Here is a 24311-nt window from a genome sequence, read left to right as displayed (position 1 = left end):
CCTTCTGGGGGAGGAAGAGGAAGTTTTCCCGCAGGACTCAGGAGTTAAATCCCGACTGAACATCCACTTCAGTTGATCTGCTGGATAAATTCCTCACAAAGTTGCACGTTTCTTTAAACTAAACAGAATCAGACTTGTATTGGTTTTGTTGCAGCGCCTCCTGTTATCTAATATTTAACACCAAGTCGTTCTGAGGCACCAAACAACAGCATTGCCATGGCGACCCTATCTGCTGCTATCTGGATGCTCTGCTCTCCGTCGCCGGCCGATCTCCAGGAAAAACAACCAGCAGGAGAAAAGGAACATCAACATGGTTATTATAGTTAACTGCAGCTAACAAAATAACAAAAACTGAAACTGAGAAAAGATTTTCACAAACTGAAATAAATAAAAACAATAATTAATGGGGGAAAAAACTATAACTTACTGGAACTATATCATGCACTTATAAAACTAAAACAAACTGAAATGATAGATATAATGTGCTTCATTTGTGTATTAGCTTTTAAACTGATATGAAGTTGATTTTCCTTTTCCCCACCAGCTGTTTATGTTGGCAATTCCTGTTGTCGTCTTTGTTTTTTTTCCGTCTGTAGTAACAACCAGCTTTTGATCATGTGACTTGTGATGCAAAAATGTGTTTCCATTGCAGTTTGCTAATTAAACTAATTTTGATGTGGTCAGAAAAACACCTCATTCTAAAGCCAAAACCTTTTGTTGAAGCAGATTTATTTTCAAACTCTCAAACTGTTGAATTGCATGACTTATCGCATGAACAATCGTACTCACATGTGATTTCAATTTAATTTCTTATTTAATGTAAACAGAGCAATTGTGAAAAACAGAATAAAAAGATTTGAAATGGAAATGCAGCTATAAATGTGCACAAATCTTTGTCAATATTCTGCTAGTGTCAACAAACTATTTCGCAATTGTTTCCATAATTTTGTGTTTCCATTAAATTAGAAACATGATTAAAATCATAAGAAAATAAGTTTATTCACATGATAAGTCATTAAAAACCATTCTGCGCTGTCGACAACTGCTTCCTGTTGTCGTCTTTGTTGTTTCCGCCAGTAGCGACATCAGGTTGTTAATCATCCCAAAAAAGTGTTTCCATTGCAGTTTTGGAAAATAAATCAATTAATGCGGCCAAAGAAATACTTCAAGTTTTTTCAAAACTGACATGTTTAGAAAAAAAGCAGAATATCAACAAATGTTGGCACACACACTTGGTCAATATGTCAAAAAAGCAGTTTCACAAATTTTGTATTTCCATTTAATAAGAAACGTAATTAAAGTCACGTGAATAAGTTTGTTCAGGCAATAAGTTAAAAAACAACATGCATCCATCATCCTCAAACCACTTCCTGTCTTCTTCTTCTTCGTCTCTGCCAGTAGTAACAGCCGGTTGTTGATCATGTGACTCGCCTGATGCAAAAAAGTGTTTCCTTTGCAGTTTTGCAAAATACACAAATTCTGATACAGCAAAAAACACCTCTAAACTTTTCATTGAAAAATTTGTTTTGTTTTTTAAATTGCTGTTTCCATTAAGTAAATTTATTTCTGTAGTTCCAATTGGAGCCATTTGAAGGTGAATGGAAACGCAGCCGGTGTGGCAGATAACGAGTCCTGGTGGATGTGAGTGTGTGAAAAGTTTGACAACGGATTGAGCATCTTTCTGGTTCAAAAGGCCAGAAGTTCAGGAACTCTCAGCATTAGTTTAGCAGATAGCGGCGCTCACTCAGCGAAACGCTTCCTGCCAAGGCCTCTGCGCCTCCTCCACTGGATCTGCGATTGTCAGGGGCGCTACTCCCCCTGAAAACATCAGCTGCTCTCAGGCTGAAACTTTTCCACTCAGGATCTTTTTTCCAGAGTGGGGGTTCTGCTTTGGGTGCCACCTCTTTCTGTAAGCCTCATCATAAACACTTCAGCATGTGCATGAAGGCTCTGACATTTTGCGTTAATAATGTGGAAAATTGACAAATGTCATTAAATCTGAGGGTGTGTTGTGTTAATGTGGACTGTTTTTTGGGGTTTTTTTTTTGGGTGTGGCACTTTCTGCAGTGTTTTCTGCACGTCCCCAGAGTCTCATTAGGGGTCCCTTTCTGGCCCCCGCACCCCACCCGCTGGACGTGAAGCATGGCTGCAACCGGAGAGCGTGTGCCAGCCTCACAGCGGTTTGCAGAATCCGTCCCAAGAGCCAAGACGATAACCCAGATGCAAAGGATTATGGGTCTTGCGCTCAGTCACTCTGGGTTTTGTGAGGCTGTGGTCGATGTGTCACATGCAGGAATTTATTCCAGTTTTTCTGCTCTGGAGCCACTTAAGGGATTTCTTCTTTAGCAGATTTGCAGATTTTTCATGCGGATGTTTGGCTGTTGACTCCACTGAAGGAAAGTTTCAGGTTTGCGTGTTGATCCCGATCAGTCGGCGATCGTTTAAACCTCCTTAACTCCACATCTTCAGAGGGCAGCTGGGAGTGAAATGGTGCAGAGCTTCGCTTTAATCATGAAGACTGTGACCAGCAGGTTGTCAGGAAACGTTTGGGCTGATTTCTGTCTTCTGCTCTGCGTTTCTTTTGTCTTCTGCTGGAGGTTTTTCCAGGTTGGGAGCCACAAAGCATCAGATCTGCAGCTCAGGGGCCTCAGAGGGCTGGCAGGGAGCCACGCTGCTTTCACTCAGATTTGCTCTCAATTTGAGGAAATTTTCTTTAGTTCTTATGAACTCCTGGAAAAAATGTCTGCAGCAATTGTTTATTTCTGTTTTCTTGCGTTTAAATGGCTCTTTAATGGAGTTTAACCAGCGGTTCTGGGTCCCTTGGGGGACCAGCGGTTCATTAAATCAGGCCAGCATGCAGCTGCATTAGGAGGCAAAAACCAACCCAAGAGCCATGAAATGAATTTATGTCATTCTTCTGTTACAATTATGTAAGAGTCAGAAAACACATTTAACCTAAACTATGAATTTTTACTCTTGTGTTGGAGAACATTTCTGCCAGAATACTTTGGAAAACTTTTCTGAAATATATTTTTTAAGATGAAACCTGTAGAAACTGCACAAATAACAGACATTATCAATCCATTATTTAATTCTATTTTAAAATCACCAAAGTTTGGCCTGCAGTTTTAAAGCTTTAAGTTAAAAAGAGAGACCAATAAAGTCCAATATTTCAAGATATTGCTGCTAAAGTTGGATCTGAAAGCAACTGAATCTACCTGGATTTAGTTTTTTACATGGATCGTTCTGTACGGCAGAGCATTAGGATCATTTCAGACGAGAAGAAGAGGAGTATATTTCAGCCATAAAAAACTCAGAAATCATTTAAAAAAAACTTGGAACTGTTGAGTGTGAAGTCAAAACATTTATAGAAAAAAACATTTTTGACTTTTCACTCTGAGATTTTCCAGTTTTTTTTTGGAAATTTGAGATTGATATTAAAATTTCTAAGATTTTTGTTGTTTTGAATTTTTCTTTTTCTCTAACTAAAATGGTCCTAATGCACCACCGTAGCTCTATGTTCTGACTTTGTTTGTGCTGCATAAAGTTCAACAGTTCATCTAAATTTGTTTGTGCCTTTTTCTGAGAAATTATAATCATTATACGTCTAATTAACCGGGCCAAAAAGATGGAACAAATGTCATGATGTCAAAAACACAATTTGAAATGATGCAAATTAGGCAATTTAAACATCAAAGCAAAATTAACACACAGATTAATACACACACAAAAGATGTTTTAAAAACCAAAGTGTCAGCAGCATATGATGATCTAATCTGTCTTGGACATGAAGGCGTCCAGGTTTTGGATTTTCGGTCAGAATGAAATAAAAACCAGCCTGATGCAGAACTGATGAACAAACTCGGTGTAAGCAGAGAAAGAAAAGTGCAGCAGTTGCAAGTAAAGGGAGACTTTTGTGTTTTAACATAAACCGGTGGATTTCGTGGTGGACGGCCAGTTAAGAACACGATGCATACTGCAGCGGTGAGTTTGAAAAAATCTGATTTATGATTTGATCTTACTCTGCAGATTGTTCATGTGTTTTAGGAAAGATGGAGAACCGACGTTTCCAGGGGTCTCCAGCTTTACGATTGTCAGAAACGTTTTTGCTCCAAGTCCAGCTAAATAAACTGATTTCAGATGTAAATGTTACATGAAATGAAAAAAGGAAACGTATCTTATTCCAAAAAATATCTACTTTCACAGGAAATTTGCCTTTATTTTCAAAACAACCAACATATTATTTCTACTACCGGTTAACATGAGGAAATCAATTCCAAATATCAATACCAAATCAATATAAGTATCTGATTGATACTTTGGTTTCAGAGTCCTTCTCAACTCTGCTGTAAAAAATTCTGCTTTGATTTGCTCTCAAACTATATTCTTTTTCACTTTGTTTATTTAGTAAAAACTTGTAGAGGTGTGCCGATCGATCAGCCACCGATCATAATCGACCGATTTCGGTGAAAAAGTGTATGATCGGTGATCGCTTGTTGCCGATCACCAAAACCGATCACATTTATCTCACTTCGCAGCCTGGATAATTTAACATCCAAGAGAGACGCCATGTTGGCTCGCAGAGAGACGCCATGTTGGCTCGCAGAGAGACGCCATGTTTGTTCAGATAAACGACCCATTTTGTCTTAACTCTTTTCCATTTGTGCTTTTTTTCCACTGTATTTTTCCTTTACGTAATAAATTGACACAACAACTTGGTAAAACTGTGAAAAAAGTCGTTTCTCATCCTCGCCAAGCTTTTTAGTCATAATCCCATAAAGACTGGATTTATGTGGTGCATTACGGCTCTGCAGGTTGCTTCTTTCCACAGAAGCACAGACCAACCCTGAATCCAGAGAATCACTGCAGCTGCAGTTAACATTTTCATAACTCCAGAGAAGTGAAAGGTCGGCAATATTTTACCTCCACTATTTGGTCTCAGTGTCCATTTTAGGAGTTTTTAACCAGTTCAAAGAGAAAAAGCATTTAAAGGTTCCTGGTTATTAATTGCAGAAGCTTTGAAGAAAAAGGAAAATATGTTTAAGTCTTTCAAACTAAAGATTTGCTCTGAGTCTAACATATAAATGAACTTTATTCCCAGCTGGTATTTCAGCTTCTTTCTGCTCCCCTCACAACACCTCGACTAATTCTTGTTCTTCCACTCAGTTTAATTTTCTTTCCTGTTGAACATTTCTCTCCAGCCTGTGACTAATATTTTCTTCCCTAATTAGCGCCGAAGCTGTGCAGAAACGTAAAGAGCAAACAGAAATCTGTGGTGAGAAGGATCAGAAACGGTTCCACCGGTGACATTTGCTTTGCTTCACTGAATGTCGGGAGCTTTTTTTTTAATGCAGACTCAGAAAAAGCCTCTTTTATCCGTTCATAACAGGAATTACATCCTTTTTTAATACTGACCAGTTTTGCTGACGTGTTTGTTTGACTTGCTGGAGAGTTTCTGTCTTATTTGTGACAAATCTGAGAGAAATGAAAGAAAGATGCTCTGTAGTTCATAAGAAAAGTCGCCGGAACAGGTGTTACTTTTTGGAGGTGGTTCAGCGTTCTTCTTGTTTTTACGACTGATAATAAAAATAATGGGACAGTACGAACAGTTCTAATAAAAATGTTTTTTATAACTAACTTTTCATTGCAAAAAGAATAAACTAGATTTATTCCATGTTTTATTTTTCATTCCAATCTACCTTCAAGGTATTAGACAGACCCTTTTCATTACTAATAAGTAGATAATAGGATGATAAGATGTAACTTATTGATTCCAGAATAGGGGAATTATGAAAGAATGAATAATTCTCTTTGTTTTTCAACTGTCAAGAGGAGAAGGTTTGCTTTTAAAATGTGCGCAGAAAAATATAAATTATTTAGCTGCAGTTAAAGAGCTAATTTGAGGTTATCAGTCCCTCTTCATCTGGTTCTACATTACAAACGGTGGTAAAAATTAGATAAAACTAATTAAATTTAAACATTTTTGCAGTATTTATGTCACAGAATGAGATTAAATGGGATTGGTAATCTCAGATTTGCTCTTTAACTGCAGATCATCTTATTTGTATTTGAATAAAAACAAATTACAACAGATATAATCTCAGTACAGATTAGCAGATAAACTGGTCCAGTTCAGATCCATTTATGTAAACTCTGGTTAGAGTTTATATAAATATCGATCGACTCCAATGTTTCATTTTAGAATTTAAATTATTATTTTTAAAGTGTCATGAACAAAGTCAATGTCATTTTTTTTCCATCAATGCTTCAAATCCAAAGTAAATCAGACTATTTCATCCCAGTTAATGCCTTTATAAAGTAAATCACTAATTCAGAGAAAATAAATCTACTTTGTGCAATACTGACCATATTTAACAGTTTAACAGTTGTTTATACGATAATTTCTCTAACATATAAAAGTAATCTTTTCAGTTTTTACGTTGGTTTTGCTGCTAAGCCAGTTTGGTATAAACTTTTTAAATAGGTAAATTGCTTTTTAAGTATCATCTAATGTTGTTTTTAAGATTACAAAATAAATTTTTTTGGTTATGATCATTAAATGAGAGTAAAAGCTTGACGTATTTATTATTGCACAAACGTAGAAAACCAGGCGATGAGTCAAAATGGTTTATTTTGTAGAATGAATCATATTTAAGACTCATTTTAAATGAAATATCTGAGTTCTCTGCTCATTTTTGATGTTATCGGGCTTAAAGTCCCAGAAGTCGTCCAACCATTTCACATGAGGAACGCATCAGACTGCAGCAGAGAAAGCGTGCAAAACCAGAACTTCATCTAAATCAAGTTCAGCCTCGGTTTGGCTTGTTTGGGTGAAAATGTGAGCGATGAAAGAGGCTAATTTTGGTAAAACACGCAGCTGTCTGACGAGCTCCTTTGGTGTTTATTTCAAAGACTTGGGGTCTCATTCATAAAACATTGTGTAGGATCTATACTGAAACTCTACGTGTGACCAAAAGCCGAAAATGATGCACACCAAAAAAATCCAGATTTATAAAAACCAAAAGCAAAAACACCAGAAAGCGATTTCCGCTTTATAAACAGAGCCGAGCCTCAAAGTTAGCGCACAACTCAGATTCTGCCCTCATTCAGCAATCAGAGCAAAGGACTTCCTGGTGGTTACCAACGGCAACCGTGGAGAAAAAATACAGAAACGCAATTTCACAAAATGGATCTGAGTGGAGAAAAACATCGTTTTTGATTGTCAAAGTAGCAGCGTGACAAATAAAAGTTACACATCATTATCGTCATATTTGTGCAAATTGGAATTACGAAAATAATTTTCCTTAATTTAAAGACATTTTCTGATAAAATGTTTTGTTAGAGGATGAAGTGGTTTTTCAGCTGCAATCAAAACTGCAATGGAAACTTTTTCTGCATCACAGCAGTCAACACATGATCAACAACAGGATGCTACTACTGGTGGAAACGACAAAGAAGACAAGAGGAAGTGGTTAGGATCATGGTGCTGCTTGTTTATAAATGACCTATGACATGAACAAACTTATTCAAATATGATTTCAATCGCATTTCTTATTTAATGGATAAGAAAATTGCGCTTTTTTGACATTAGGGGAATATCTTCTGTGCTGTTCTGGACGGATCGCCGCATTCAGACTCAGCCATGTGCGTAAACACGAGTCAATTCCTTCGACCTGGACAGAATCAGAATCAGTTTGACATAAACAACATTTCTGACAGACTCTACACTGAAAAAACACAAAATCTTTCAGAGTTTTTTGGTCTAATTTCTATCACAAATATCTTATAGCACTTGAAATAAGGCAAAACTAATTTACAAGTACGTTTTCAGCAATAAATATGAGCTTGTTTAAAGTAAATATGTCCTTAATATTTATGGAACAGTTGTACTTCCATTAGCAGATTATTTCACCTATAGCAAGATAAGTTTTGTACATTGTAAGTGAAATAATATTCCAGTGGAACTACTTTGTCATCAGTACAATATAAGCTTATTGTACTGACTTACAATAAGCTCATATGTCTTACTGAAAAGTTACTTGTAAGTTAGTTTGACCTTATTTCAAATGTTAAACCAACTAAACCAAAAATACTTGGTAGGATTTTGTGTTTTGCAGAGTAAAAATAGAATTTGTTTGAAGAGTAATCGTCTCAAAAACATGAAAATTCACCATCAGTCCCTGTTAAGACTGAATGTTTGGAGCTTGTTTGAATGTTTCAACACATTTCTGTGTGTGTGTGTGTGTGTGTGTGTGTGTGTGCGCGCGCCCGTGTGTGCGTGTGTGTGTGCGTGCGCACGCGCGTGTATGGTTATTCGCTCATTTTCTATTGGTTTATGGAGCCACATCAAAGTGGGACTGCCCTGCTGTTTTCATCACTTAACGCGTCTAAAAATACCCCAGAGCTGCTACAATGGAGGCTTTCCACCGATCTGAATCCAAACTTTGTGGAGGTGTGACTGCGTGACTCAAAGCATCAAAAGGGATTGGAAAAGTTGGCGATACCTCATCGAGTTTCAGGCTTTTTGGATGAATTTGGAGGACTTAATGGCTGCTCCTGTCCAGTGTTGGAGAAGCTGTTTCTCTTTAAAAAACCAAAACATGGGTGTGAACACCTGCAGCTCCAGACGCCTTCCCACCTCTGCAGGTAAAACCAAACACCAGCAGACTGTAAAACAACTCCGTCTGCACTCATTAAGCTCCATTTCTCAGCGTTTAAGAATTCCCATGCGGTTTGAAGTCCTTTTCTAATAAAGGGCAATTAAAACAGAGAGAAGGTAATGAAAAATATTTACCCCCAGTCCAATGAAGTGGTGGCTGAAGTTGATGAGTCCTCTTAATAAAAGCCACATGTCTGTTCCTATAAAGCGTTGTTTTTGTGGCAGAAATCTCCCAGCCGGTTGTGCCAGCCAGTGAATTGAGTCCTGGTGGCGGGCAGGAGAGAGAAAGACGCTAATCAGAGCCAGAAGATCTCTGGTTTTGGTCCTCATCGTGAAAACAAGTTCATCAGTCAGTGATAATCAGCCACTGAACTCTGTTCATGGACATTTTCTGTCATGGCGCTTTCTATATCTAATCAGGGTCAAATTATTATTGCTGACCTATTTTTCATGAGGTGGAAAAGTTACATAAAACAGAAAATAGTCGTATTTTTACCACCAAACTTTTACAGAAAAGCCGACATCACTGCAACCAAATCAGCGTTCATTTAATTTAGTAAATTTGGCAAAATAAAGCAAGTGTTTTGAAAGAAAGTGACTCCAATTCTGCTTTTATTACACAGAATAAATTTGTTCAATCGAGCTCAAAATAATCTATAACATAACATCATTTTTCTACAAAAACAACTAAAACAAAAAGGCTACTTTACTTGCTTCATTTTATTTATGTATTTTTTTTGACCCATCAATACTTTTGACTCGCATGACCAAACATTTGAACTCCCCTGGTGTCTTTATTCAGTTTGGAAAAATCAGAGATAAATCTTCAGGAACTTTTATAAATAAAAATGTTTTCTGTTAAAACTGTCATCATGTGGTGACAGTTTGGTATGAGACAGGCAATCTGTGAAACGATTGATTTCCTCCACCGTCTGAAGAAATGCTCCAAAAACAACCAATCAGAGCCAGGAGGAGGGGCTTAGTGCTGTCAATCATCCTCCTGTACTCACTGTTAAATGTGCTAATGGAGGAGAAACAACTTACCACTAGAGCAGTATTTTTTATCTGCCGTCATTGCTAACTAGCCTTAGCATTCACAACAGGATCTGCTAGCAGCAGAGACACACAAAGGGTGATTGACAGCGCTAAAACCCGCCTCCTGGCTCTGATTGGTTGTTTCTAGGTAGCACTGAGGAACTGGGAACTCGGATTGTCTGCCTCACACCATACAGTCACGACATGGGGACGGTTCAAACAAATATTTAAAAAATATCTGTATATTTTTAATAAATTACATACTGTAGCTTTAAAAAGACCAACACAGAGATTTTAAGAGGGACATGTAATCTGTCTCTGATAGATATTTCAACTAAATTCAGCTTCTATGCTCCACAAATCTGGAGCAAACTTCCAGAAAACTAAAAAACAGCCAAAACACTGAGATCCTTTAATCTAAAGACCCGGCTGTTTAGAGCTGCTTTTGAAGCATTATAAATGAAACATTAATCAATAATCTGATCTGTGACGATCCTGGCAAAATCAATCAATCAATCAAATTTTATTTGTATAGCACATTTCAGCAGCAAGGCATTTCAAAGTGCTTTACATAATTAAAATAAAAACAGCATGTGAGAAAGAGTTTTAAAAAAAAAAATTAACGCTTCAATTTTTGATTATTTTGTATTTTCTTGTGTTTTTATGATGCAAATCAGTTTTAACTGCTTTATTGCTGAAATGTGTTAACAAATAAACTTCATTGATTGATTGGTTGCTGGACAGCCGGTTATGAACTCCCTGACCCTCGGCAGATGAGCCCCAGTGGTTGATGGGAAACAGGCGTGATGCTGCGGTGGATCAGTGAACATTGTCTGTGGTCGGAGTTTTGTGACGAACAACATTCCTGTTGAGTCAGAACCACAAAGAACCGAAGACCCGGATCACAGTCACTGGACCACGAGCCAATCTGCTCATGATTCATCACCGCATTTCATCTGAGGCTGAATATCAGCAAACACCTTCAGATGTGCTCCACAAAAACAAACTGAATAAAATCACACGACTTTATACTACAAACTGGCTGTCAGAAAGTCGGATAGATGCAAACTAAATACAGAAAGACTGAAAAACTGATCCAGTGTGTAGAAATCATCACATTAGTGCTGCAGTTAGATAACAGAATGAATGAAAGGTGGACATTTTAAATATTTTTACATTCAAAAAGGTTTGAAATTGCAAACGACACAGCAAATATTTTAGTTAAAACCTCCATGCAACTGAATAACATGACAAACTTCCTGCTTTCGGTGTAAAAAACACTAAATGCATTAATGGATAGATGAATAAATTGAGTGCAACGATGACATAACAGGAAAATTGTGTGAAAAAGGTTTAAAACTGAGAATGCAGCAGATATTTTATCTAAAACTTCTGTACTGTTTTAAAGTTATTTTGTTTTCTTGGTTTTGAAATGCATGAGTTTAACTTAAGTTGTTAAACTGGTTCTCCATTTAGGTTTAGATACAAAGTGGTTAAGTTAAATCTGCCAGTAAGATTTTATTTCCACTGGTATTAACGAGTTTACGTAAGTATGAAGGATTAAATATTCAGACCATGAATTAAGATGTAATTCAGAATTAAATGAAAGATTGAAAAATATTACAAAACTAGATGTAAATGTTGTTTTATTTGTTTTATATGTTGCCTGAACAAATCAATAAGAATCGGTTCCTGATCCTCTGAGATTCTGCGACTGCCGTCTAACGCCATTAGAAAATAAACAAACATGAAATGATTCTTAAACATTTTTTCGAAGCGTCTCTGCTGGGAATTGAACCACTGACTTTACAAATATTAAAGCCATAAATTATTCATCAAGCCACAGGCAAATTTTCCCCTGGTTTCAGCAAATTTTCCATGCTTTTTCCAGGCAGAGTTGCTCTAAATGTAAACATGTGCATGAAGCGGGAAGGGAAAATGTTCCTCCACAAACAAAAGACCTGATGAACGAGACGTAAACTGCAGCGCGGAGACGCCTCCTCTAGTTATCCAGCTAGTTTAAACGTCTCTTAACCAAAAACTGGAGGAAATGTCAAGAAGTGTTCAAGCTGCACTGGAGGTAATTATCAGGAAACACTAATCTGGAGCCATTACTTATCAGGAGGTCAAAGGTCAGAGAGGAGGCAGAGGGATTCATCTACATTAATGTTCAGGAGGGAAATTAAAGAAAAGTTTAGTTTAACAAAAGTGTTGATGAAGTGAGAAGAAGAGATAAAATCGGCTACAAAACAAGCAGAAAACGTCAGGAAACAAATCTGAGACCACAGACTATTTTTAACTCGTTCTTCGTTTTTTGTTGTTGTTGCTTAATAAAAGTTGTGGGTTTGGGTAGAAAAAACATTGAGGCTTTGTGTTAAAATATTTTAGCGTCTATAAAAGCTATGAAGTGAATCATGAAGTTTTTTCCCGAAAGCTTCGCCAACATTTTCCGAGCTGCTGCGACGACGATTCCCGGAGCAGTTTGGAAAAAATGACCCGTCAACAAACGACACTCCATCATATCAGGACAGGCTGAAAGCGGAAGAAAAACGGACGTTTATCGTCGTTTTCTTTCAAAGCAACCAGCGAAACGCAGAAAACGTTTTTTCATGTTAAAGGCGATCTGAAGGGTTTTCTTTCTATCTCCTTTTCATGTTCATACACTGTAAAAAACGGCCATAAAGTTTACATAAAAATCACACTGTAAAATGGGAAACATGAATATTTTTGTTTAATTCACAGAAACCTTTGGAAACGATCAAACAGAATCACTTTTATAGCATCAATATGTGAGGATAATCACATTTATTTTCTCAAACTACAAACAGAACAATATTGTAAGAGACATAATATAGTAACATGGCATCCAAATACTGGAAAAACTATAATCTGTTTTTGAAAATATTAAACATAGTTTATACTTTACTCTTTACATTTTACTGCTGTTCAAAATTAACATTTAATTTTTTGTAGATTAAACAGATTATTAATGTAATTTAGTTAGTTACTAGAGTTAATAGCTAAAACATGCGATGTAACATTATAGCAAAACACGTTTTAAGTTTCTACAACGTAAATATTGTATAAAATTGATTGTTTATGGTGCAAACATCAAAAAGATCTTCATATCTAAACATTTGGAGTCAAGATGCCACATTAATTTGAGGTAATTTTTGGGTTTTTTCATCCCTGAGTCGATCCAGATACATCAGGAAGTGTCTCACGGTGATCGCCATGGCAACACAGCCTTCCTGGATGCGGTTCAGGTGGTGTAGTTTTGTATCCGTGGAGCTTTACGGTGGAATCGGATCGCGTCGGAGGCTGCTGAGGAACAGCAACGTCTTTCTGTGGCCCAATCCAAGCATGAAAGAACCTAATTAGAAGTTAATGTCTACCAGCCAGAGCTTTGTTTCCATCTGGATAACATGCATGTGTTCAGAAACATGCCTGGCAACGTGCAGACGGTAATCTGCTAGCATTTATATATTTAGGAAAAGAATGAAATACCTTTCAAAATGTTTCTAAATGGGGGAGATTTTTCAGCTTCAAATGTTAAAATGTAAAAAAAACAAAAAAAAAACTGATTGTTTACTGATCGATCTTTTCACAGATTATCTCATAAACGTGTTGAAAGTTTTAACAAATATGTAAAGAAACATATTTTTGATAAAAGTTACAAACTGCAGCTTTAAAATTGTTGCATTTATTGATATGATTCATTTGGTTTCTTTAGCAAAATACATATTTACTGTGCAGAAATACCAGAAAATATTTCAACTCAAAGTAAATACCTAAATATATTGATGGAACATGATGATGGAATATGGTGGAATATAATGGATTATGATGGAATATGGCAGATTATGATAGAACATGGAATAAAATGGATTATTATGGAACATGGTGGAATATTATGATGGAATATGGTCAAATATGTTGGATAAGTTTGGATATGATGATGGAATATGGTGGATTATGATGGAATATGGTGGATTATGGCAGAACATGGTGGAATATAATGGATTATTATGGAACATGGTGGAATATTATGATGGAATATGGTCAAATATGATGGATAAATTTGGATATGACAGAATATGATGTTTCGTGGAAAGCTGCGCTCCCTGCTGATCCCTGAGAGCCCGACAGAGTCCCTGCGCTGGGCTGCTGTGCTTGGCTGGCTCCCTGATCAGATCCAGATGTTTGTGGAGCGCGGCGGCCCCTCCGCTCTGGTGCAGAGAGGTCAGAATGATGCTGGGAGTCGCATTTCTGCAGGCCGGTCTTTCTCTCCTTCTTTCTTGTGGCAGCTGAACCTCAGCTTTACGTTTTGGGGGCTGCGTTCGTTTCTGGCTCCTCGCCTCTCCTCTGCACGACTTTTATTAACTTCCTTTATAGTCAGGAGGGCAGCCTTAACTTTATATTGTTGGTAAACAGAACCAGTGTACAATAAACCTTTCCATTAATCACACAGAGAGAGAATTGTTACTCATGATGAATTAAAACTGAAAGCGTGACTGCAGATCAGCAGTTGGGGATATTTTCCATTCTGAGTCAGTCTGAGTTCCCAAAACATTTTACTCAGACCATCAGCACGACTTCAACATGTTGCTGCTCAGGTAAAAGTAGGGCCAGGCAATATGGCGGACAATTCATGCTAGGGCCTAGAAATTTCCTAGAAGACACAAGGTAACTTCTGAACTAGAAAAGTCTCAAATTTGCAAGAAAAAACAATAATATTTTCAGATTAATCTCAAAATTTTTCTTCAGAAAAACAAGAAAATTTCAGAGCAACAAAAGTGAAAAAATTGCTGGAGTAATTTTTTGAGATTGTCAAAAATTTTCTAAATAAAGAAATTTCTGGAATTTCAAAAGTTGAAAGTGTTTGACTTTGGAAACTCGAGAAACATCCTCGTTTTTTATTCATCTATAAGCAAATTAATTAATCACATAATAAATTAAAACAAACTCTATCTGTATAATTTCTCGTTTTTCTCTTTCTCTACCAAAAACTGGATGCATAAAGTCTTCAGTCTTTGGTTTCAACTAGCTCCTTTCAATGAAGGACAATTTGCATTAAATGCATTTTTTCCAAAAAGTTACTCAAGCAAATGTAACTGAGTAAACGTAGCTAGTTACTACCAAACTCTGGTCACTGCTGAGTGAAAGTTTCCTCCAACTTATTGAAAGACTGCAGAAAGTTGTAACTTTTCCAGGGATTATCGTTGTTTAAGTCGATCATTGAGGGACACTGATGTTTCTTATTGCAGCCTGAAAATAAAGCAGGATCTGTTAAAACCATGAAACCTTTTTTCACCTCGTACTGTCCAGAGCTGAGCGGTTTTGCAGTCGTCTCTGAGCGTCTCTGCTTTCATTCGCCCCTCAGGACCATGCAGGCTTTGAGCTCCTCTGCAGTCCTGCAGCTTTTTGGCTTCCTGATTGGACTGAGCAGCTCCCTGGACCCCAGAGACCCCAACGCCTGCAGCCTGTGGGAGAGGTGAGGCCCAACGCACCGGCATGTTTACACACGCTCTGCACGGCTGCGGTTTTCACCATTACTGAGCTGCACGTTTCCAATGGGATCATTTATCTTTAATGAACTCCAAGTCTTTAACCTTGAAAGGGCCTCCTATCACCAGCTCTCTCCACTGAACTCACATTTTAACTTCTTTTTCTTGAAAGTTTCTGAGATTAATCCAAGAATTTCTGTTTTTTTCTAACAATTGTTTGACTTTTGAAACTGAAATTTTACAAAAAAAAACTTGGAAATTTCTGAGGTTGAAAGTCAAAAGTTTTTCAACTTTCCAAACTCCGAAATTTCCAAGTCATGGATAGATAAAAAAGAGGAGTAAGTTTCCACAAAAAAACTTTAACATCAGATATTTTCTAAGAAACAAGGAAATTTCTGAGTTTGAAAATCAAAAATGTTTAACCTTTGAAACTGAATTTCAAAATAACATAGAAAATATCAAAAATATTTCTAGAACCAATAACATTTCTGAACTCCAAAACTCAGAGATTTGAAAGGAAAAACTGAAATTTTGAGAATATCAGAAATCTTCTAGAAAAAACAACAAGGAAATTTCTGAGTTTGAAAAGTTGAAAATTTGCTTGAAAAAATAGTTGAGAAATGTTCAACTTAATCTGAGAAATTTTTCAGAAAAAACTAAGAAATTTATGAATTTCAAAGTCAAAAGTTTTAGACCTCAGCTCAGAAATTTCAAAGTTTCTGCCTGGAAAATTAAAAATTAAATTCTCCAAAAGAAATTTTTTGTCAAATGTTCGACTTTTGGAAATCTATAGAAAAACAAGACGTCTTTTTCACCAAGAAACATCAGTAATTTTGAGTTTAATCTAAGAAACTTTCTTGATAAAGAAAGAAAATTTCAGAGCTCCAAATTCAAAAATTTACAAGAAAAAAAAAATCGGAAATTTCTGAGATTAATCAGAAAATTTTTGGATTATTTTTGGAAATTATTTTTGCTTCCTTTTGTTCTATAATGGCCCTGATATGTTGTTATACAACATAATTAAAAAAAAAATTCTTATTATTCATAAAACATTTTATTTAATAGATATTTTGTAATTTTTTCCCTTCATTTTTGTGAAAATCACAAGAATAAAACACGTTCATGCTGATATTATACATTTTATCTCTGTTTTAGTCCCATGTATGTTTTGGAATCCTCCATTAATAAAAAAATGTATAAAAATATTCTCATCTAGAGACAGGTTTATTATTGTTAACCTTTGCTTCATGACCTGTTAATGGGCTGATGAGCGTAAATAAAACACCCTCCAGGCGTGACGGTGGATCTGATTTATTGCTTGAAGAACATTTTCTGAAAATCCATCCTGGACGGTTATTGAATTATTTCCTTTAAAGCCACAAATGAGGATCATCAAAATCATTTGGTGTCGCCCATCTGGGAATCGTGTCAGACGTTTTGCCCCTAATTTAACCAGCAGATGTGGATACATTTTCCCGTTTAACTGAATATTTTCCGGTTGAGGTTGAGGTGTGACTACTGGATCACCAGAATCAGGACAACAGTGAATCTTTTGGGACATAAACGTCTGAACCTGCAGTCTCTTTCACCAATTTGAACATTTTGGGAAAAATTACAGCATCTGTGTTATTTATTAGCTCTCTAATAAGCACAGCAGGGGATTAAAATGGCAGACTTTTCCGCCTCATAGCTCCTCAGTTAACCCCAACTGCTTCTTTAATCACATTTTCTGCTTGTTTTTCTGCTTTTCAGCTACACCACCTCAGTGAAGGAGTCCTACTCTCACCCCTACGACCATGTGACGGAGGAGCCGTGCTCGGACCCCCGGACGTCTTACAGATGCTCCCGTCACAGGTTCTGCTTCTCCTCCTGCCCCTGACCGTCGGTCTTTACATCCAGGCTTCCTGTCTGACTGACTGTGGGAATCTTTCAGGATCACCTATAAGACGGCGTACAGGCAGGCGGTGAAGACTGAGCACCGCAGGCGGTACCACTGCTGTCCAGGCTACTATGAGAGCGGAGGCCGATGTGTTCGTGAGTGGAACTTTTATTATTCTTCATGCAACACCAACGACGACTTAAACATAAAATCTCTGATTTCTACAAACCAGATTTGAATTGTTCCCCCTTGTTTCTTTTCTTGCAATAAATAAATTACAAATGACAGAAAATAATCAGTGCAGAACTCTGTCAAACTGCAATGTCACAGCAGTTCATGAGCTGCTAAAATGCAGTGTGAAACAAACATGTAAAAGCTAAAAGTAGCTAAAATGCTAATGTTGACATTAATTCTGTCAATAGCATGCTAGCTATCACTGCCATGTTGACCAGTAATCACTTTGCATTTAGTCTGTTCACATTAGCATTTAGGTCAAAACTAGCTGAAAAACTAATGTTAGCTAAAATGCTGTAAATAGAAACCCCTTCTTGAGAGAGTTTAAGACGGGTTTCACGTCCTCCTGAACTCTCTCTTCAAAGTTATTTTCTATTTTCCCTGTTTGTTGACTGTTGGTCTCATGCTGGTATTTAGCCTTAGATTGAGTTTTCCACTTGTGTTAAAGTTAGGCAACATGTTGAATAAATTTAAAGCATGCTATTAAGTCAGCTAGGATCAGCATTTGTATCAAAATTAGGTAACATGATCTCATATTAGCTCAGATGCTAACATTAGCATGATGGCTATCACTAGTATGTTGACCTACACTAACATACTCCTTTCAGTATAAAAAACCATCTTAAAGCTAATAGTAGAGTAAATGCTATCAGTCAGATGTTGGCTAACAGCAACTCTCCTTTCCGGTGTGGTTTGAAAATAAAGTCATATTTTTTAAAACTAGATCCAATTTCAATGGATTTTTTTCACCTTTTTTTTCTTCTGAAAAGTAAATTAGAAATGACAGGAAATAATAGATGCAGAAAACTGCTTAAAAAGCTAAACTGTAAGGCCACAGCAGTTTATAAGATAAAATTAGCTAAAAAAGCTAAAGGTAGCCATGCAGTGTGAAATAAACCTTGTAAAAGCTATCACTAGCTAAAATGCTAATGCTGACATTAATTCTGTCAATAGCATGCTAGCTTTCACTGCCATGTTGACCAGTAATCACTGTGCATTTAGTCTGTTCACTTTAGCTTCTCTTAGCCACTATGCTAACATGTGTGCTATCACCAGCATGTCGCTTAACCTTAACTCACACCATTAAATCAATTAGGATTAGCTTTTACATCGAAATTAGCTGGTTGTGGTATTTCTTCTTTCTACTTCTCAGCCTAACTTGATCTCAACTTGTCGTTTGTTTTGGCGAGTAACAAAGTCACATTTAAGCACAAATGTAGCAAAATTCCTTGCAAATATTTCTAAATTAGCACCAAAAATCTGTGATTTTGATTGCAAATAACCACAAAAACAATTGCAAAATCCTGGATGGAATGATCAGTGTGTTTGTATAAATTCCTCTTTATGAAACAGATCCAGATGTGTCAGATTAGGTCACTAGTTAATTTTGAAAAGCAGTAACTTTAACTCCATACAAGCTACAAAGTGGTCTTCAGTGTTTTTTTAAGTGGTGTAAATATTTTTCATGTCAGCAGGGAACAGATTGTTTTTCTCTCTGTCCTGTGATCGGGTACAAGAACAAATTATTCCCTCCTTCTGAACTTATTCCCAAATGGGTTCTAATAATAGTCCTGAATATTTTCCACATTGTCATCAGAGCAGCTTTTTTGATTTCTCTGCTAATGGATGCGAATCATTCTGTGACCTGAGTCTGGATGTCGATGAATCTGCTGGAAAACACTCAACACTGCAGCAATTAGCTGGAACAGCAAACTGCTTATGGCTGCTGTGGTTTTTCACTGAAACATCTCATTTTCATAGAAAGCTGCTTTTCTTTTCCCCCACTGTGAACCGGCGCAGTTTGTGGGACATAAATAAGCCAAATTATGGGTTTGATTTTCACCAAAGCTTCAGAAATTCAAACTAAAACATATCAAATGAGTTTGGCTTTCGTTACACGTAAATCACCCAGATTTTGTCAGCTAAGCATCTTTGAGAGTTTAAGGACTGGAGCTTCACTGTTTGCAAAGCTCAGGTTTTGATTCAGGACTTTTTCAAAGCAGAGACCTTTTCTTCCAGGGGCGTAGCCAAAAGGGGGGCAAATGGGGCACAACTCCCACACAGACATTTTTATACAGGTTTTCTACAGATTAGCTGTGGCAGAAGATTCTTTAGAGATTGGAAAAAAATCAAAAAGAGTAAAAAAAAAAAATCCTAAAACAAAATGATGCCACAATATAAATAATTGTGGTATCATTGTGTTACAAAAATAAAAACAGAACACAAAAGCATCAAATTCTCGAGTAAATTTATCATATGGAATGACATAAAATAATAGTAATTATAATAAGCAGATAATTAAATAATGATTTAAAATAAGACAAAGTTTTCTTTTTATTTTAAGTTGTACAACTCTACTTATAAATCTGGATATGTCTAAGAACTAGTAATAAAAATAATAATGTGTTATATTTTTAGCACATTTTACATTTACAGACATTATATTGCAAGTTGCATTAATTCACTTATAACATGGAAAATGTCTTGTTATAAATGTGCCAATAAATAGAACAAGGAATTTTAAGGAAATGTTGACGTACAACAAGTTCCTATATGCTACTGAAAGTTATTTTTAAGTTAGTTTTATTTTGATAAAACTAACAAACAAGCTCTCATAAACACATGAATTTATGAGAGCATATTAGGGCCAATGTAGATAGAAAAAAATACATTTCTGCTAAAAATAAATTCATAAATTGTGAAATTAATCTCAGAAATTCTCTAGAGAAAAATTTATGAGTTTGAAAAGTTAGAAATCTGCCAGTAAATACTCAAAAATGTTTAGATTAATTCTCAGAAATATTCTAGAAAAAAAAAAGAAAAGGTATGCCTAAAAAGTGAAATTAATTTGTTAAGAATGATCTCAGAAATCTTGACAAAAACTTTGAAATGTCTGGATTTGAAAAGTCAAACATTTTCCAAAGATTATACAAAAAGTCACAATAAAATAAATCTAAACTGTAATGAAAAACCCAAAACTATTAAAACTCTGCTTCTGCCATTGGTCCAGTCCTTTCATAGCATGATGCTGCCACCACCATGTTTCCACAGACCAGTCAGATCGGCTTGTGTAAACCAGTGAAACCAGTGAAACCATATGAAGTTCCACCTCCGTGTGGAAGCATCTGATTTGAGAGGAGCTGGACGGTAATAACAGTGTTTCTCCGCTCTGCAGTGGAAAACGCTGTGAGGATAAACGCTCGTCGCTCAGCAGAGACGGTCTGGGCTGCAGCTTCAACCCGGCTCCTTTTCCTTTGTCCTCAAACATAAACGCTTCAAATGAGAAGCCAGGCGTGACCTGATTTTCAGCTTGCAACGTGTCATCTTCTCCAGAAAGCAGCACTTTTAATTATTCCAAACATGTCTAATTACATGTAATCATACTTACCTCTTTGGTCTGATGACACGTCAGAAATCTGCCTCGTTTCCACACGCTGGCGAGGAAAAGGGACAAAATAATCAGTGAAATTGTTGTTTATTGACGAGTTATGCAAGAAGCCAAATACAGATTTGTGGTGAATAATCATCTGCTGGTCATAATTGAATGTTTGTGAAAGAAACGTTAGTGAGGAAGCTTTACGTCGCTTCCAGCTGGTGAGAAACTTTTAGACGCACAGGTTTGTTTTATTCACGATTCAGAAGAGACAAAATGTCAAAGTTTATTCATAAAATACATTTACAACACAAATGTTTACATCAACAGAGTTACAGCCTTTAAAAATGAATTTGAGCATCTTGACTTTACTGACATTTTCAAGTGAAATGGACAAAAACAGTAACGGAGAACGCCGACCCAACCTGCGGCTCAAAACAAAGAACCAACAAAAATGCATTTTTAAATCAGTTTTTTTTTTAATGATGGAATAATTGCAACATTTTTCCACAGCAGATAGACATTTTAATCTGTAATTTTCCCATAAAAGAGAATTTATCCATCCTCTTTTCACAAACGTTTAACGTTTTTCTTCATTTCAAAAACAACAAATTTACTATAAAACATTATATGTTCTTTTTTTTTTTAAAGATCAAGTAATATTAGCAGCTCTGGCAGTTTTGTTTAGGTGGACTAAAGGGTAAAATGTATTTTTCTTCCATATCATCTGTAACTTTATTGTGCCTGAATTTCCCACTGAGGAATAATAATATATATATATTTTCATTCTATTATCTATTATTGTAAAGATTAAAGACTGAAGGAGCTGCTGCTTCTTCGTTTTATAGTAATCCGTCTCCTTGCAGCTTTTGAAACGCCTCATGCTGAATTAGAAATAAATGTCCATTATATTGCTTTGATGCTTTAAAAATGAAATGTATTTAATTACTAATGTGTCTCTTTCTGATTAACAGCTCACTGCAGTAAGGAGTGCGTCCACGGCCGCTGCGTCGCTCCGAACCGCTGCCAGTGTGAGAAAGGATGGCGAGGCGACGACTGCTCCAGCTGTGAGGCTCATTTCCTCTCATTCATGCTTCATTTTTAAGCTTTTTCTCTGCAAAAAACTTTTTTCACAAGCTGCTTTTTCATTGGACATATAACTGCATAATTTGACAATTAGGAAATAAACTTCCTAATTGAAATGAAAATTTACGACAGTTTACTAGAAAAAAAGTTAATTTCTGCCAAAAAACTCAGAAATTTTTAGATTAACTTCAGAAATTTTCTAGAAAAATTGGAAATTCATAAGTGTCAATAAAAATTTGCTCAAAAAAATTCTGAAATATTGAGATTAATCTTGGAAATATTAGAAAAATTTGTTTTAGTTTAATTTCCAAAATTAAAAAAATGAAAATCATAAAAAAATTAAAATATTTTCAACAAGAAATTTCCAAGTTTTTTTCTAGCAAATCTTTGGAAATTTAATCCTCCTAAAAAGTTTTGTTTTTGGATGAAAAAAAGAACTACTACTATTTCGCTAACATAAAAAAACACCATTTTGCAGTTGCAGCGTTTCCACTAAGTAGAAATTCAACTAAAATCACACTTGAATAAGTTTTGTTCACGTGAAAAGTCATTAAAAACACACTGCTCCATCACCCTCCATCTACTTCCTGTCGTCTTCTTTGTGGTTTCTGGCAGTAGTAACATCCGGTTGTGGATCACGTGAAATCGTGCAAAACAAGTGTTTCCATTGCAGTTTAGAAAAATAAACCCAATTCGATGAGGCCAAAGAATCCACCTCATCCTTTCACCAAAACTTATCGACAAATGAAATTTTGTCAAAACTGGTTTGATTCCATTTAGCAAATTTAATTTTGAAATGTCAAATCGTGTGATTATATGATCAATGGAAACGAATGACAAATTTGTAATGGAAACTCAGCTACAGGGTAAAACCAACATAAATAAGAGGAAGTGATTATTAGCTAAGTGGAGCTTTCTGCATCCATCACTTCCCAACAGAAGGTTTTTCAGAGGGAGCATGACACCATGCCATGAATCACCCAGCGCTCTCACTCCAGGAAACCGTTCAAGTTATGAAACTCTCTTTAATTCACTCCTCTGCTCAGAATAAACTGTAAAAATAGGCCAGTTTTTAGGGTATTGTAGAGGTGAAACGTGTAGATAAGGCTGAATGTTGAGCGGTTATATAACGCTTAGCTCTAACCCACAGCCACGTTTTCCAAAGATGATGTTTCCCTCCTGGAAATGAAGTTTTCCACTACCTTTTCTCCTCAGTCAGCTGGGTCAATAGTACACTGCGTTTCTCTTTCCTCTGGTTTTTCTCTTTTTTTCCCCTCCCATTATTTTGCAAAACTCTCAAATTAGCTGCAGCGTGTAGCGGGAGGATGGGGAAGGGAAATGGAAAATGTGACCCCACTCTCCTTCTCCTCTTACTCTGCCTTCCAAACCCTCACTTAAGTTGTCGTTCTGCTTCTCCGTCTCTGTTTTCTCCTCGGTTCTTCTGTAACGTTTTCGGCTGAATATGAGCCGACGCTTCCTGTTTGCCTGCGTGTTTGACACCACAGTGTGCTCTGCTTTAATAGAGCAATAAAATGCGTTTTGGAAACGGAGAGATGGTGTAAAGCTTGGAAGTGTTGCGCCGCTCACCAAATCAGCACTGAGGATCGTTTATGGAGCTCATATTCGAGAGCAAACCATTTAAGATAAAACTCTGAGGGCATAATTAACTATTAATTGTGTCAGAGGGAATTCATGTGAGTTTTTATGCAAATTCTGCTTGGGATCATCCTTAAAAATCTCCCAAATTCAGTTCAGAAGTACTTTATTTATCTCAAAGGGGAATTAAATGATGTCAGATCATCCAAGTATCTTCAGAGATTCACTGCGGTTGGTGATGCTGTTAACGACCTCCAGTAGCAGTCAGTATTCCAATAAATACAGGGCCTCTGACTGAAGACTGATGCTGTATGAGAGTCTCATCATGACATGCTAACAGCTCAGTATTTGGACAGTAGCGACGATATTTCATAGCAACACGTCCTGGATGACATCATCTGTTGGCTAGCACTGCTAACCCACCTCCTTTGCTTTTGCCACTCCTCTTTGAATTGGTCTGGTTAGAAAACCTCCTTTTCTCTTCCTCATGGATTGTGAGGAAATAACTGTCCAAACCAGAAAAAATAATGAATAAAAGTAAAGAAAAAGAACAAGTTTGGCCCAACATAGCAGAGCTACGCCAACATGCTGCCACCATGAGCTGGTTGTTCTACCGCAGCAGCTTTGGACAGCATGTAAAAGATTAATCTTTCTGACCTCCAGCGTAACATGCAAGGGGTTCAAATGTAAATATTTAAGACTATATTATGTATGAATGTGACACTGTGTGGATTAGAGAAAGACCAGTTTTATGTAGCATTAATACTAACTCTGGAAAAAGAACAGCCCAAATAAATCCATAAAAATCCCAAAATTAATTCAACATGTCTGCTATTAATAAACCTGTGGCTGTATCTGGGTGTTCAGTTCCGGTCCGTTTTTTCTCGCGCTGGTTCTCAGCGGCTGTCAGAGGCTGCAGGCCTGCAGAGCCTTCAGCGAGTC

General features: G+C 36.6%; 1 protein-coding gene across 1 annotated transcript in view; it reads left to right on the top strand.

Moving 5' to 3' along the window:
• pear1 (platelet endothelial aggregation receptor 1) overlaps positions 1-24311 on the top strand; it is a 55998-nt gene that overhangs the window by 14127 nt on the left and 17560 nt on the right. The window contains exons 2-5 of the mRNA XM_007570569.2: positions 15078-15188; positions 16954-17055; positions 17135-17235; positions 21662-21754. Of these exons, the coding sequence (XP_007570631.1) occupies positions 15082-15188; positions 16954-17055; positions 17135-17235; positions 21662-21754 (403 nt within the window). The 5' untranslated portion in view covers positions 15078-15081. The remainder of the gene's footprint in view (positions 1-15077; positions 15189-16953; positions 17056-17134; positions 17236-21661; positions 21755-24311) is intronic.

The sequence above is a fragment of the Poecilia formosa genome, unplaced genomic scaffold (genome assembly GCF_000485575.1).
Source record: "Poecilia formosa unplaced genomic scaffold, Poecilia_formosa-5.1.2 Scaffold263, whole genome shotgun sequence".
Lineage (NCBI taxonomy): Eukaryota > Metazoa > Chordata > Actinopteri > Cyprinodontiformes > Poeciliidae > Poecilia > Poecilia formosa.
This window is presented reverse-complemented; position numbering and strand designations above follow the sequence as displayed.